At 44.1% G+C, this 16,879-nt stretch overlaps 1 protein-coding gene across 7 annotated transcripts in view; it reads left to right on the plus strand.

Moving 5' to 3' along the window:
• The window catches only part of TARBP1 (tRNA guanosine 2 -O-methyltransferase TARBP1), a 252,721-nt gene that overhangs the window by 113,238 nt on the left and 122,604 nt on the right, over window positions 1-16,879 (plus strand). For all 7 annotated transcript variants that reach the window (XR_015059772.1, XR_015059771.1, XM_085887174.1 and 4 more), the window contains exon 22: window positions 15,383-15,496. Coding sequence is in view for 5 of the 7 variants with exons in the window: in XM_085887174.1 (XP_085743300.1) it covers window positions 15,383-15,496 (114 nt within the window). In the remaining 2 variants the exon portion in view is untranslated. The remainder of the gene's footprint in view (window positions 1-15,382; window positions 15,497-16,879) is intronic.

Consider the following 16,879-nt stretch of genomic DNA (forward strand, 5'->3'; position numbering starts at 1 on the left):
CCGCGCTCGCTGATTGGACGGATCAGAAGTGGGCGTGTAGCATTCTTGATCCGAATTTTCCCTCGGAAAGGCCGCTATTTGCACTCGCAGCTCGGTGCGTATCGCTTGAACGAACGAGCCCAAGACAGCCCGACGCTCAGTGTTCACAAGTGATGCGGGAATGGCCGTAGAAGGAGAGAGGTGAGGGTGGTGGAGGGTTTATCAGTGGTGGTTTGATGGTTATGGCGGTTGAATCAAAATAAAGATAAATCAGAAAAACGGCGACCTCAAAGCGTCGCAGCCCGAATGAATCACATAAATTCCCTCGAAACAACGGGTTTGGGGCTAACTACACATGTACTTAGAGTTATCTCACCTACGGGACCTGAATGGTGGTTTGCGAATTTCCACAGCCGTAACAATATTGATGACTTCCGTTTCTGTTTGTTACTTACGAAATCTAAAGATTTCGTAAGTATATTGATGACTTCCGTTTCTGTTTGTTTGTTTGATTGTTTGTAGGCACGATAACTCGAGAACGGAAGAAGCTACCAATGTCAAATTACACCACGTGATTCAGGAGGGTGATGGCTAGTGCTGATTAGATTTTGGTCAAAATCGGTCAAAGGTCAAGGTCACAGTGAGGTCAAATATTCGATTTCTGATGGTTTCGTACAGATAACTCGAGAACGGAAGAAGCTCCCTATGTCAAATTACACCACGTGATTTAGGAGGGTGATGGCTAGTGCTGATAAGATTTTGGTCAAAATATGTCAAAGGTCAAGGTCACAGTGAGGTCGAAAATTCAATTTTTGATGGTTTGGTACAGAATCATGCTAGAAACTTCTGGTTTGCGTTGCTGCCTTCTCCAGAGACAGCTTTTATTCGACAAAGTCAGAGGTCAAGTTGACGATTTCGTAAGTACCAGTGTATGACTGCTTGTTACTTACGAAATCTAAAGATTTCGGAAGTATATTGATGCCTTCCGTTTCTGTTTGTTTGTTTGTTTGTTTGTTTGTAGGCACGATAACTCGAGAACGGAAGAAGCTATCAATGTCAAATTACACCACGTGATTCAGGAGGGTGATGGCTAGTGCTGATTAGATTTTGGTCAAAATCGGTCAAAGGTCAAGGTCACAGTGAGGTCAAACATAATTCCGTAAATTCACGTGGAGAAATGGAGTATTTTTGCTTCGCTCGACATTACGAGTTCATTTTAACTTCGATTTTAATTTTGTCTTTGGTTTTTGCGATCGCTTAGGACGCTTAAAACTCGGTTGTAGAAATTCTGGTAAAAATCGAATTGTTTTGGAGACGTTTGAAGATTGTATAATAATATTTCACTCGACACGTCACGGGTCGTCCCATGATGCAGTGCGCCCGATCAGACGCGTCGTTGAGTTACGTTAAGGTATAATTGCGTGGAGAAATGGAGATTTTTGCTTCAGTCGACGTTACGATTTTTGATGGTTTGATACAGAATCGTCGTAGAAACTTCTGGTTTGCTTCGCTACCTTCTCAAGAGACAGCTTTTATTAGACAAGGTCAGAGGTCAAGTTGACGATTTCGTAAGTACCAGTCTATGACTGCTTGTTACTTACGAAATCTAAAGATTTCGTAAGTATATTGATGCCTTCCGTTTCTGTTTGTTTGTTTGTTTGTGTGTTTGTTTGTAGGCACGATAACTCGAGAACGGAAAAAGTTACCAATATCAAATTACACCACGTGATTCAGGAGGGTGATGGCTAGTGCTGATTAGATTTTGGTCAAAATCGGTCAAAGGTCAAGGTCACAGTGAGGTCAAATATTCGATTTCTGATGGTTTCGTACAGATAACTCGAGAACGGAAGAAGCTCCCTATGTCAAATTACACCACGTGATTTAGGAGGGTGATGGCTAGTGCTGATAAGATTTTGGTCAAAATCTGTCAAAGGTCAAGGTCACAGTGAGGTCGAAAATTCAATTTTTGATGGTTTGGTACAGAATCATGCTAGAAACTTCTGGTTTGCGTTGCTGCCTTCTCCAGAGACAGCTTTTATTCGACAAAGTCAGAGGTCAAGTTGACGATTTCGTAAGTACCAGTCTATGACTGCTTGTTACTTACGAAATCTAAAGATTTCGGAAGTATATTGATGCCTTCCGTTTCTGTTTGTTTGTTTGTTTGTTTGTTTGTTTGTTTGTAGGCACGATAACTCGAGAACGGAAGAAGCTATCAATGTCAAATTACACCACGTGATTCAGGAGGGTGATGGGTAGTGCTGATTAGATTTTGGTCAAAATCGGTCAAAGGTCAAGGTCACAGTGAGGTCAAACATAATTCCGTAAATTCACGTGGAGAAATGGAGTATTTTTGCTTCGCTCGACATTACGAGTTCATTTTAACTTCGATTTTAATTTTGTCTTTGGTTTTTGCGATCGCTTAGGACGCTTAAAACTCGGTTGTAGAAATTCTGGTAAAAATCGAATTGTTTTGGAGACGTTTGAAGATTGTATAATAATATTTCACTCGACGCGTCACGGGTCGTCCCATGATGCAGTGCACCCGATCAGACGCGTCGTTGAGTTACGTTAAGGTATAATTGCGTGGAGAAATGGAGATTTTTGCTTCAGTCGACGTTACGATTTTTGATGGTTTGATACAGAATCGTCGTAGAAACTTCTGGTTTGCTTCGCTACCTTCTCAAGAGACAGCTTTTATTAGACAAGGTCAGAGGTCAAGTTGACGATTTCGTAAGTACCAGTCTATGACTGCTTGTTACTTACGAAATCTAAAGATTTCGTAAGTATATTGATGCCTTCCGTTTCTGTTTGTTTGTTTGTTTGTGTGTTTGTTTGTAGGCACGATAACTCGAGAACGGAAAAAGTTACCAATGGCAAATTACACCACGTGATTCAGGAGGGTGATGGCTAGTGCTGATTAGATTTTGGTCAAAATCGGTCAAAGGTCAAGGTCACAGTGAGGTCAAATATTCGATTTCTGATGGTTTCGTACAGATAACTCGAGAACGGAAGAAGCTCCCTATGTCAAATTACACCACATGATTTAGGAGGGTGATGGCTAGTGCTGATAAGATTTTGGTCAAAATATGTCAAAGGTCAAGGTCACAGTGAGGTCGAAATTCAATTTTTGATGGTTTGGTACAGAATCATGCTAGAAACTTCTGGTTTGCGTTGCTGCCTTCTCCAGAGACAGCTTTTATTCGACAAAGTCAGAGGTCAAGTTGACGATTTCGTAAGTACCAGTCTATGACTGCTTGTTACTTACGAAATCTAAAGATTTCGGAAGTATATTGATGCCTTCCGTTTCTGTTTGTTTGTTTGTTTGTTTGTTTGTAGGCACGATAACTCGAGAACGGAAGAAGCTATCAATGTCAAATTACACCACGTGATTCAGGAGGGTGATGGCTAGTGCTGATTAGATTTTGGTCAAAATCGGTCAAAGGTCAAGGTCACAGTGAGGTCAAACATAATTCCGTAAATTCACGTGGAGAAATGGAGTATTTTTGCTTCGCTCGACATTACGAGTTCATTTTAACTTCGATTTTAATTTTGTCTTTGGTTTTTGCGATCGCTTAGGACGCTTAAAACTCGGTTGTAGAAATTCTGGTAAAAATCGAATTGTTTTGGAGACGTTTGAAGATTGTATAATAATATTTCACTCGACGCGTCACGGGTCGTCCCATGATGCAGTGCGCCCGATCAGACGCGTCGTTGAGTTACGTTAAGGTATAATTGCGTGGAGAAATGGAGATTTTTGCTTCAGTCGACGTTACGATTTTTGATGGTTTGATACAGAATCGTCGTAGAAACTTCTGGTTTGCTTCGCTACCTTCTCAAGAGACAGCTTTTATTAGACAAGGTCAGAGGTCAAGTTGACGATTTCGTAAGTACCAGTCTAGGACTGCTTGTTACTTACGAAATCTAAAGATTTCGTAAGTATATTGATGCCTTCCGTTTCTGTTTGTTTGTTTGTTTGTGTGTTTGTTTGTAGGCACGATAACTCGAGAATGGAAAAAGTTACCAATGGCAAATTACACCACGTGATTCAGGAGGGTGATGGCTCGTGCTGATTAGATTTTGGTCAAAATCGGTCAAAGGTCAAGGTCACGGTGAGGTCAAATATTCGATTTTTGATGGTTTGGTGCAGATAACTCGAGAACGGAAGAAGCTACCAATGTCAAATTACACCACGTGATTCAGGAGGCTGATGGCTAGTGCTGATTCGATTTTGGTCAAAATTGGTCAAAGGTCAAGGTCACAGTGAGGTCAAACATCCAAAAAATGATAACTCGAGAATGGAAGAAGCTTCCAATGTCAAATTACACCACGTGATTCAGGAGGGTGGTGGCTCGCGCTGATTAGATTTTGGTCAAAATCGGTCAAAGGTCAAGGTCACAGTGAGGTCAAACATCCAAAACATTCGATTTTTGATGGTTTGGTACAGAATCATCGTAGAAACTTCTGGTTTGTGTCACTACCTTCTCAAGAGACAGCTTTTATTGGACAAGGTCAGAGGTCAAGTTGACGATTTCGTAAGTACCAGTCTATGACTGCTTGTTTGTTTGTTTGTTTGTTTGTAGGCACGATAACTCGAGAACGGAAGAAGCTACCAATGTCAAATTACACCACGTGATTCAGGAGGGTGGTGGCTAGCGCTGATTAGATTTTGGTCAAAATAGGTCAAAGGTCAAGGTCACAGTGAGGTCAAACATCCAAAACATTCGGTTTTTGATTGTTTGGTACAGAATCATCGTAGAAACTTCTGGTTTGCGTTGCTACCTTCTCTCGAGAGAGCTTTTATGAGACAAGGTCAGAGGTCAAGTTGACGATTTCGAAAGTACCAGTCTATGACTGCTTGTTTGTTTGTGTTTGTTTGTGTGTGTGTTTGTGTGTTTGTTTGTAGGCAAGATAACTCGAGAACGGATGAAGCTACCAATGTCAAATTACACCACGTGATTCAGGAGGAGGGTGATGGCTCGGGCTGATTAGATTTTGGTCAAAATCGGTCAAAGGTCAAGGTCACAGTGAGGTCAAACGTTCGATTTTTGATGGTTTGGTACAGAGTCATCGTAGAAACTTCTGGTTTGCTTCGCTACCTTCTCAACAGACAGCTTTTACTGGACAAGGTCAGGGGTCAAGTTGATGATTTCGTAAGTACCAGTCTATGACTGCTTGTTACTTACGAAATATAAATATTTCGTAAGTATTGTGACGTCCACGGGACTTGAAAAGTCCCGCCAACGTAGAATGAGCCGAAACGATGGAGACGGTTTATTTTTTATAAACCAAAGATGGCGGTTTTATTCGCTCTACAGCAAACGGGACGAGGAAGGTGGCACGAGTCGCTTTTCACTGAGATAATAATGTCTATTTCTCGAACCAGAAATAATAATAAGACTCGGCAAGAGGAGGGATCCGGGGCGATTCGACGGGATGGTGGTGTGGATTCGGGCGTGGGGAAAACAGAAACAATTCCAATGGATATACAAATCTCAAACCCTCTTAGGCGCCAGGTACACACACACACACACACACACACACACACACACACACACACACACACACACACACACACACACACACACACACACACAAAACGTTGCTGGTGGTCAGGCTTGCCCGTGGTGTCTACGCAACAGTCACTGGATTGGCGCCGGACGAGCCGGCGTTGCGCTCGTCAGGGGCAGGAGACACCGTGGTGCTGCTGTTCCTGGTGGTGTTGACCTCCTGGTGTAGGCCCAAGTCCGCTCACAGCCGCCAGGGAGCCAGTTCTGGCGCCAAGATGCGAGCAGGAGAGGGAGGCAGGTCCGCCCACCGTTCGGTCCCGTACTCCGAGCCAGCAGAACTCCAGAGCCAACCGAGGTGAGGCACAAGGCACAGCAAGGCCCCGAGACACGACGAATCGAGGAACGAACCAGCGCAACGAGAGAGCGCGCTCACAGACAAACAGCCTCGACCAGACACTTTCTTTTTATCACTCTTCCTCCTGGTCTTTTCCCAAACAGAACCTTTTTACACTCGAGTCCTCGTCACTTCCAATCGAGCCCTTTTATTGGCCCTCTGCCGTCGCCTTCCGCCAATCGTGATCACGGGGTGGAGCCATCCGCAGCACTGTCCTGTTAAGTCACGGCAAGCCTACAGGGAATACTAAAAGGGTTTACGCATACACACTTACCCTAACCCGTCTCGCTATCTAATTGCGTGACAATTATCATTTCCCCCTTAAAGAAATGGACATTGACTAGACAACTTATCACCACTGAATTGCTTCTTATTACATCGAGATCCTGGTACAACTTGAACAGCATGGCATACCTAATTAAATATCCTAATTACCCTTTGAATGCATACCCCCCCCTCTCCCCCCCCCCCCCAGACATAACAGTATATTGATGCCTCCCGTTTTCTGTTTGTTTGTTTGTTTGTTTGTAGGCACGATAACTCGAGAACGGAAGAAGCTACCAATGTCAAATTACACCACGTGATTCAGGAGGGTGATGGCTAGTGCTGATTAGATTTTGGTCAAAATCGGTCAAAGGTCAAGGTCACAGTGAGGTCAAACATAATTCCGTAAATTCATGTGGAGAAATGGAGTATTTTTGCTTCGCTCGACGTTACGAGTTCGTTTTAAATTCGATTTTAATTTTGTCTTCAGTTTTTGCGATCGCTTAGGACGCTTAAAACTCGGTTGCAGAATTTCTGTTAAAAAATCGGATGTTTTGGAGACGTTTTAAGATTGTATAAAAAATATTTCACTCGACGCGTCACGGGTCGTCCCATGATGCAGTGCGCCCGATCAGACGCGTCGTTGAGTTACGTTAAGGTATAATTGCGTGGAGAAATGGAGATTTTTGCTTCGGTCGACGTTACGATTTTTGATGGTTTGATACAGAATCATCGTAGAAACTTCTGGTTTGCGTCGCTACCTTCTCAAGAGACAGCTTTTATTAGACAAGGTCAGAGGTCAAGTTGACGATTTTGTAAGTACCAGTCTATGACTGCTTGTTTGTTTGTAGGCACGATAACTCAAGAGCGGAAGAAGCTACCAATGTCAAATTAGACCACGTGATTCAGGAGGGTGATGGCTTGTCAAAATCGGTCAAAGGTCAAGGTCACAGTGAGGTCAAATATTCGATTTTTGATGGTTTGGTGCAGATAACTCGAGAACGGAAGAAACGACCAATGTTAAATTACACCATGTGATTCAGGAGGGTGATGCCTCGCACTGATTAAATTTTGGTCAAAATCGGTCAAAGGTCAAGGTCACAGTGAGGTCAAACATCCAAAAAATGATAACTCGAGAAAGGAAGAAGCTACCAATGTCAAATTACACCACATGATTCAGGAGGGTGGTGGCTAGCGTTGATTAGATTTTGGTCAAAATCGGTCAAAGGTCAAGGTCACAGTGAGGTCAAACATCCAAAACATTTGATTTTTGATGGTTTGGTACAGAATCATCGTAGAAACTTCTGGTTTGGTTTGCGTCGCTACCTTCTCGAGAGAGAGCTTTTATGAGACAAGGTCATAGGTCGAGTTAACGATTTCGTAAGTACCAGTCCATGACTGCTTGTTTGTTTGTTTCTTTGTTTTTCTTCGGTATGACAGTGATGTTAACACTTCGATTTCTAGTGCGGTTATAATATAATATAATTAATAGGCTGCCGCTCAATGATTTAAATCATAACCGCACTAGAAATCGAAGTGTCAACATCACCGTCATACTGAAGAAAAAAAATAAAACGGGCAGTCTGGAACACTGATGCTAACAATTACATTGACGTGTTTCGACTTATGAGTAACATACAAGTAACGTATGTCGACGTGTGTCAACGATCGCGTAGCGTGCCTACAACTTATGTCAGCGTATGCGGAATGTGTGTCATACGTCGAGTACGTCGAGAAATTTTCAACATGCTGAAAATGTCTCTACATACTACGATGTATGCCAGCGTGCTCTTAACGTATACAAAACTTACCCATAACATATTTGACGTGTGCCAGCTTGGTTCGGCAAATTTTTAATATGTCGGCATACGCTGGCTAAAACGTCAAGGTGTGACAGCGGCTTCACACTTCGATGTCTAGTGCGGTTACGATTTGAATCGTCGAGCTGCGCCCTGTGAATAGCCTACACCACATGATCGTCGGCGATACGCTGCCACGCTATGCATAAGTTAGATTATCGTAGGGCGTAGGTTGTGAACGCCGACAACACGCTCAGCATTCGTTGGTATAAGTTATCTATATGTGATTAAAACGTTTTGTGTACGTTACTAACACGTTATGCATACGTCCAACACGTTATTTTATGCCCAAAACTTAAAAAAACATCAATAGTTCAGCGTACCCCAGCGTTTTACATACATTTTGAGACCTTGCCATACGCCGGTGAAAACCTCAAGGTGTGACAGGGCCTTTACATTGTGGGTCCCAGTCTTACATTGTGGGTCCCAGTCCTACATTGTGGGTCCCAGTCCTACATTGTGGGTCCCAGTCTTACATTGTGGGTCCCAATCTTGCATTGTGGGTACCAATCTTGCATTGTGCGTCATAATCTTGCATTGTGGGTCCGAATCTTGCATTGTGGGTCCGAATCTTACATTGTGTTGACTAATCATGTAATCATATAGTCAGGCCCAAAAGTTTGCAACACTTGAGCAGAATACAGTTGACTTCCATTCATACCTCTTTTCTCTACAATATCATTCTTTCCATTCTGAGAACAATTTCAACCATTCTCCCTTGTTTCTATCAAGGGTTTTCTGCAACTTTTGTACTTTGGATGATTTTATTCACAGTTTAATTCATGATGTGACAAAAATAGCAGGTCAAATGTTTACATACACCAAGGTGACTTGCTGCATGATTGGCTTTGGAAAGGCCTCGAATGTTCTGAAATGGCCTTCTATCACTTGTATTGTGTCCACCCATTCTCCCTTGTTTCTATCAAGGGTTTCTGCAACTTTTGTACTTTGGATGATTTTATTCACAGTTTAATTCATGATGTGACAAAAATAGCGGGTCAAAAGTTTGCATTCACTAAGGTGACTTGCTGCATGATTGGCTTTCGAAAGGCCTAGAATGTTCTGAAATGGCCTTCTATCACTTGTATTGTGTCCTCCACTCTCTGCTGATTATAATTGTAATGTAATAGGTCAGCTAGTGCTCCCATTGCTGTATAAAGGGCCTAGGTTTCCTATTCAGGCCCTATTTCCACTTGAGCCAGCATGGGGAAGGCAAAATAATTTTCTCAAGACCTGAGGAAGAGCATTATCCAGTTGCCCAAGTCAGGGACTTCTCTCAGGGCCATATCTCGGCAACTCGAAGTGCCACGGTCATCTGTCCAGATGATTGTGCGGAAGTATGGGGACCTAGGAACAACTAATATCAGGCCGGAAGTCCAAGTTGACACCAACCGATGAGAGGGCAATGGTCAGAAAGGTACTCTTCAACCCCAAGACTACCAAGGAACACCTGTGCCAAGAATTGGAAGCTTCAGGAACGAAGGTATCACTGTCCACCGTCCAGAGGGTCCTTCACCAAAATGGACTAAGAGACTGCAGAGCATGAAGGAAGCCCCCCCTTCAAAAATGCCACTGCAAAGCCAGGCTGAAATATGCAAGAAAGCACAAGGACAGAGATAGAGGCTTCTGGCGGAGTGTCCTTTGGTCTGATGAAACTTTTCGGCCACAATGACCAACAGTACGTCTGGCGAGAGAAGGGAGAGGCCTTCAAACCGACAAACACAATACCTACGGTGAAGCATCATGCTATGGCAGTGGTTTTCAAACTTTTTTTAGTGGCGACCCAATTTCAGAACCTCTCTACATCACGCGACCCAAAAGATTCAAAACCCAATTCATAATATATAAGATAAGATTTCATATGACACAAGAACATTTACTGTTTACTTTATTCACCATCGTCATGTTTTCATGGACGAGTAAACGGAGAATCGCCGACAGTATCCAAATAGTACAGTTGAATGTTTCAGAAGTTTAGTCCGAATGACATTTAGATATATCAGTGAGAAGGATGAGCCTGTTTTTCAGAAACCAACTTCTCTATTCGTGGAGAAGTAGATGACAATGCCAGGATCATATCATGCTCCATTTCTCGGCGATTTCTCTACTTTGTTTAAATCACCACCATGGTGGAGAACGACTGCTCACAAAAGTTTGATGAAGGATATGGCATGAGAACCTTAATGGCGCGCCGTGACAGGGTCTGGTACGATGGCAGCATTTTGCAGCAGAATGTCGACAACGAATTCGTCCGCGCAAGAGCCTGCACTCCTGAATCCTACTGGAGCTGTACAAGCTCTTCCTGTGCTGTATCATCTTCATCAGCAATCGAGTCCAGTGGAGCCCTGAAAGGGTCCCAAACCACAGAAAAGGACTGCACATCCAGCTCAGGAAAACAGTGCTCGAACTGTTCAATGAGCGACCGAAGGTGACGTGCTATCTCCCCAGAAAGACTGTCGAGATCAGTATCATCGTACTGGCAGGTCGTTAGATGCTCCACCAGACAGGGGGAAAAGGCTGCAGCGCTTAACAGCTGCTTTGTCTGCCAGTAATTTTAGAGTCGCCAGAAATCCGCTCATTTTGTCGTGAAAAATGATGAGGTTGGCGTCTTTGCCTTGGAGGGAGTGGTTGAGGACATTGAGACGTTCAAAGATGTCAACGAGATAGCACAGTTCTGACAGCCAAGAGTCCAACTCAAGCAATGCTACCCATGCCGTTTTCCCTTGTGTGCGTTGGAACTCCTTCAGTTCATCTTTGAGCTCGTAAACGCGCAGAAGAAGGTTTCCTCGAGATAACCATCTGACTTGAGTGTAGATTAGTAAATTATTATGGTCGGCGTCCATCTCCTGGCAGAATAGCCTGAATAACCTAGTGTTGAGGGCACTCGATTTGATGTGATTCACCATTTTTATGACTTCTGAGAGCATGCTCTGCAAGGTTTCTGGCAAAGTACGAGAGGCGAGCGTTTCTCGGTGAATCGTGCAGTGTACCATGGAGGTCTGAGGAGCCACCTCAAGCAATTTAGTCTTTAATCCAGAACGCACTCCTAACATTGCTGGCGCGTCGTCTGTTGTAGAACCGAGCAACTTTCCGAAGTCCAGATCATAGTCACGATAAAACTGCTCTACTTTCCCAAAAATGTCCTCGCCTTTGGTGGTAGCCTCCAATGGTTTGATGAGCAGAGGCTCATCGACAAAGTTATCAGCCTTGATAAAGCGGACCCAGACGATTAGTTGCACGTACGATGCGATATCAGTGGACTCGTCCAACTGTATGGCGTGCCACGGCGATTCCTTGATCTTCTGTACGACCTGAGCCGTTATGTCCAGACTCATATCTTCAATTCTGCGTTGGTTGGTGTTGACAGAGAGGGGTATAACTGCCACTTTCTTCGCCGCTTCCTCCCCAACCATCAGAGATACCATGTCCTTTGCACATGGCAGCACGAGTTCTTCCGCAATGGAGTGAGGCTTTTTAGTCTTTGCAACATGGAGCGACACTCGATACGAGGCCTCTAATGCCCGAGAATTGGTCTGATGGCATGTACCCTCTCTGTCAAGACGCGTATTCTTGAGTGCAAGAAGTTTCCTCTCAAAGAACGCTCTCTCCTTATCCTGATAAGGCGCATGTTTTGTTGTCAAATGCCTCTGCAACTTATTTTGTTTCATAGACTCCATAGAAAGCACTTTGAAACAAATCACACACTGAGGCCTCTGTGCCCCACTTTTATCCACCACGCAGTAAAATCCAAGGTCCAGAAATTTATCCTGGTAAGAACGTTCTCGAGATTTGCTGGTGGCCGGTGCTGCCATCACAAATAAGGTCTCGAGTTGTATGTGGAGACGTGAATAGAGGTTAATGATTGAGTCAGAGTCAGAGTCTGAGTCTGAAAGGCCATGGATCAAACCATTAATTTCCCGCCAAAATTAACCGCTCTTCAGCGAGCCCGCGCATCGGCTGGATCTCATTCCAAGCGTCATGTTGCGCCGGTTCCCATACTTTGAACGAACCGTTTATATTACATCCCGTAAAAGTGAACACCGATCGAAAATAGACAATTTTTTTCGCTGCAAGCGAACGCCCGCGACCCCACAAGATTTGCTCAGCGACCCCGCTTGGGGTCGCGCCCCCGGGTTTGAAAAACCAAGTGCTATGGGGATATTTTGCTGCTCGTGGTCCAGGAGCACTGCATAAGATTGATGGCACCATGAATCAGGAAGACAACTTGGAAATTCTCCAAGGGAACCTGAAGCAGTCCGCTCGAAAGCTGAACCTCGGACGTCGCTGGACCATCCAACATGACCGACCCAAAGCATACTTCCAAGTTGGTTGCTGGATTGCTTCAGTAGAATAAGGTTGATGTTTTGGAATGGCCAGCTCAAAGCCCAGACTTGAATCTAATGGAGAATTTGTGGATAGAATCGAAAAAGAGAGTGCAAAAGATGAAACCCACCAATTTGACTGAACTCCACCAACACTGTCAAGAAGAATGGGTTAAAATACCTTCAGAGAATTGTAAGAAGCTGATTGGTTATCCTGCAAGACTGACTGAAGTTCTAAAGGTTAAAGGCTATGCAAAGAAGTATTAGACAATATTAGAGTGTGTTGAATGTAAACTTTTGACCCGCTATTTTTGTCACACCATGAATTAAACTGTGAATAAAATAATCCAAAGTACAAAAGTTGCAGAAACCCTTGATAGAAATAAGGGAGAATGGTTGAAATTGTTCTAGGAATGGAAAGAATTATGATTATTGTTGAGCAAAGAGGTATAAATGGAAGTCAACTGTATTCTGCTCAAGTGCATGCAAACTTTTGGGCACGACTGTACAACCCTGCTTTGATACATCCCTGCTTTGAAGCAACCCTGGTGAGAGTTATTGGGGTCGGGTAGGGGAGGAGAGCTACACACTGCTCCCCACTTTATTACAACCCCGCTTTGATACAACCCCGGTGAGAGTTATTGGGGTCGGGTAGGAGGGGAGAGCTACACACCTCTCCCCACTTTATTACAACCCTGCTTTGATACAACCCCGGTGAGAGTTATTGGGGTCGGGTAGGGGATGAGAGCTACACACCGCTCCCCACTTTATTACAACCCCGCTTTGATACAACCCCGGTCAGAGTTATTGGGGTCGGGTAGGAGAGGAGAGATACACACCGCTCCCCACTTTATTACAACCCCGCTTTGATACAACCCCGGTGAGAGTTATTGGGGTTGGTTAGGGGAGGAGAGCTGCACACCGCTCCCCACTTTATTACAACCCTGCTTTGATCCAACCCCGGTGAGAGTTATTGGGGTCTGGTGGAGGGAGAGCGACACACCGCTCCCCACTTTATTACAACCCCGCTTTGATACAACCCCGGTGAGAGTTATTGGGGTCGGGATGGGGAGGAGACCGACACACCGCTCCCCACTTTATTAAAACCCTGCTTTAATACAACCCCGGTGAGAGTTATTGGGGTCTGGTGGAGGGGAGAGCGACACACTGCTCCCCACTTTATTACAACCCCGCTTTGATACAACCCCAGTGAGAGTTATTGGGGTCTGGTGGAGGGGACAGCTACACACCGCTCCCCACTTTATTACAACCCTGCTTTAATACAACCCCGGTGAGAGTCATTGGGGTTGGGTAGGGGAGAGCGACACACCGCTCCCCACTTTATTACAACCCTGCTTTGATACAGCTCTGATCATACACGTGACCCATGACGTCCTCTTTATAAAACTGAATTCAGAATGGGGTTTTAAAAAATTCAAATCAAATGGAAGACCAAATACTGCATTGGAGTCATCAGAAGGAACCCGAACAAGCAAAAAGCAAAGATGGAGTCATCAAAAGGAACCTGGATACGATTCGTGCCCGGTTGCATAAAATTCTCTCATCCTCAGGGAAACATTCCCTTAAGATACACTGTGATTCCGAAGCAAAGGATTTCCTTGAGGGCTGTTGCATCAACAACCCTTAGGAAATCCTCAAGTGAGGATGTCATTGAAGTTGAGGAAATCCTTAAGGCCCGTTGCTATGACAATCAACCAATCAGATTAGGGATAGGAAGAGGTGTCCAAAAGCAAGATGGTGGTGAAGCGGTCTGCAAACTGACTTCAGGAAGAGACAGAAGCACGAGTGGAGGCCTTTCTCAAGCACAAGAAAGACAATGCATTGTGTAGTTATGTGATGTGTGGTGTTGAAGTACTTTGATGTTTAATTACAACACTATATAAATGGTGTATAATTGTTAAGAACCTCTGATTTGGGTAAGACCTGGGACCACGTGGTAAACAGGCACTCCCCCGAGTTGAATGAGGCCCCACACGTCTCTCTCCGAAGTGGGATTGACGAGTTACAGACCGAGTAACACACCGTGTTCAATCTATTACAAATGCAAAAAATAAATAATTCCGGCTGCCAGACCACACATCCGATCAGGTTGAAATTTAAAACATGTATTCCCCATGACGGCTAGATCATAGTTGTGAAGTTACATGTATCGATCGATGAAGTGATTCAAGAGAGGATTTTTATAAAGATTTTCATTCAATCCAATTTGGCTGCTTTGTAAACCATTTTGTGGCTAATGAGGAGTTTCCTTGATTTGAAACGTAGCTCCCATCATGTAAAGCCTTTTTGGCTGCTGGTTGCATCATTGGTTAGGGGCGCGGCTATGCCTCTGATGCAGTGCCCCAATTACCAGAACAGTGGTGCTCATTTCGCTGACCTCTGAAGGATGACAAGCTGAGTCAACCCCCTGCTGGTAATTTAGCGGCCAACGTGGCTCGAACTCAGGATCCTAGGATCCTAAGCCACCACTCCAACCACGAAGCCAACGCCAGGCTTCAAACGTAGTTTATTGCTTTCTGCTTGTGGCCAGTTTACTGTTCAGCAACTGTCCTGGAATACTGGTATGGTGAGTTGATTTATGGCTTTGTTTTTGTTCCTTGGGGTGAGGTATGTTTTCAGGATCATTCTCGTACTACTCGGTATTCTTTGGTAATTGTTTTAAATATTTGTGACATTTGTAGGCCCTCTTGTACTCTGATATATTTGTGTGATGCTTCATTCTCTAGCTTCTGCATTGTTGAATCGAGGTCGATTTTTATGTTTATTTTTGTTGCTTTCCTTTGTATGGATGTGCATTTGGAACACTTATCCAGGCCAAATATGAATTTATCTTGATGAGAGTGCCCTCCATTCCATCGCACTTTGACTTGTTGAGCATTTGCTTTAAAGAAAGCATCATGGTTTTCAATTGTGACATACGCTTTGATTTGTTAATATATTTTTGAAGATATATATATTGTGAAAATGAGCAAGGGATTTGAATTGAATCATGCGTGTGTGTGTTTTTCATTTTGTGTGTATACACGTGTTTGTTAGGGTGAAAGAACAGGTGGCCAAAGGAAATCACAATACTATGCCAACTCGGCCTACCATCGCCAGCAAAATCGTACTTGGCAATGCTTGCTTTTACTCCTTCCTTCTATGAATGAGGTAAACCTCCAACTTTGACTCAGCATTGTGCTTAACGTGCAATTGTGACTTGTCTTGATTTCTTTGCTGCCATTTTTGCAAGGTTGTGTGAGCTAAAATCAAGTCTTTCATCATTAAACTGTTGACTTTATAAAAACTGTCCATAACAGAAATATTTATCTACAATAGCTGTTGTGCAATGTGTGTGTGTGTGTGTTGGTTGTCATCTCCATATGTGGATTTCATAAGGTGGAACGGAGCCCTCCCTGTCTCAAAGTGTGTGTGTGTGTGTGTGTGTGTGTGTGTGTGTGTGTGTGTGTGTGTGTGTGTGTGTGTGTGTGTGTGTGTGTGTGCGCGCGAGCGCGCGCATATATGAGACGCCACGCGGAGGGGTGATGCAAGGAACACATCGGCCATTTTGGAATTAATGCCACATAGCACTATTTTAACCCTTACCCTATCATCCAAGCCTATCATCATCATCATCATCATCATCATCATATCATTAAAAAATGTCGCTTACATCACTCCTCCTCGCGGGGCCTCATATGTGAGTGTATGTATGTATGTATGTTTGCGTGCAAGTTCCTGTTGTTAGCTGCTATCTCCACACGTGGGTTGGTTTCAGGATCTGGAACAGAGACCTGCAAGGTATTAAAGTATCCGTGCATGTGTGTATATCATTGGTTATTATTTCCATTGTATGCCTGGTGTTGGCTTAATGGTTAGGGTGGTGGGCTTGGTATCCTAGGATCCTGAGTTCAAATCCCCCTCTGCTGTTGAATTAACACCAGGTGGGGTTGCCTCTGACTGTCATCCATCCGAGGTCGGCAAAATGAGTGCCAGCTTGATGGTATCCTCCGGCGGGGTGGCGACCCATCCAGAGTAGAGGATTAATGGGGCTCCTGAGGCATCCATGCAAATGTATGGGGTAAAGGGGGAAAACTCTGTAAATTAAATCCCGAAAACCCCTAAACAGGAGACTGATTCCACCCCCCCCCCCCCCCCGCATAGAAATGTATTGGCTAACCTTTCTGTCTCAAGGCTCATTCGGTTAAAACAGGAGAATGATTTTCTCCCATACAAGCTCATGTTAAGTTGTCTCAGGACCTAAAAAAACCCCGCATAGAAATGTATTTGGAAACCTTTCTGACTCGTGGTCAAGCAGGACAAAACAGGAGAATGATTTTTTCCCATACAAGCTCATGTTAAATTGTCTCAGGGTCAAAAAAAACCCAACCCCCCCCACCCCCACCCCCAGCCCCTCTGACTCTCGGTCCATGGGGTCAAAAGAAGAGATTGATCTCTGCCCCATTGAGCACATGTTAAACTGAGGCTTACTGATTTCCTTTAATATTTTCACTCCACTCAGAGTGATCCAATAAATATTTGTCCATGTTCTAT

This window comes from Eptatretus burgeri, chromosome 7, assembly GCF_056783735.1.
Source record: "Eptatretus burgeri isolate ZD-2024b chromosome 7, Ebu_testis_v1, whole genome shotgun sequence".
Lineage (NCBI taxonomy): Eukaryota > Metazoa > Chordata > Myxini > Myxiniformes > Myxinidae > Eptatretus > Eptatretus burgeri.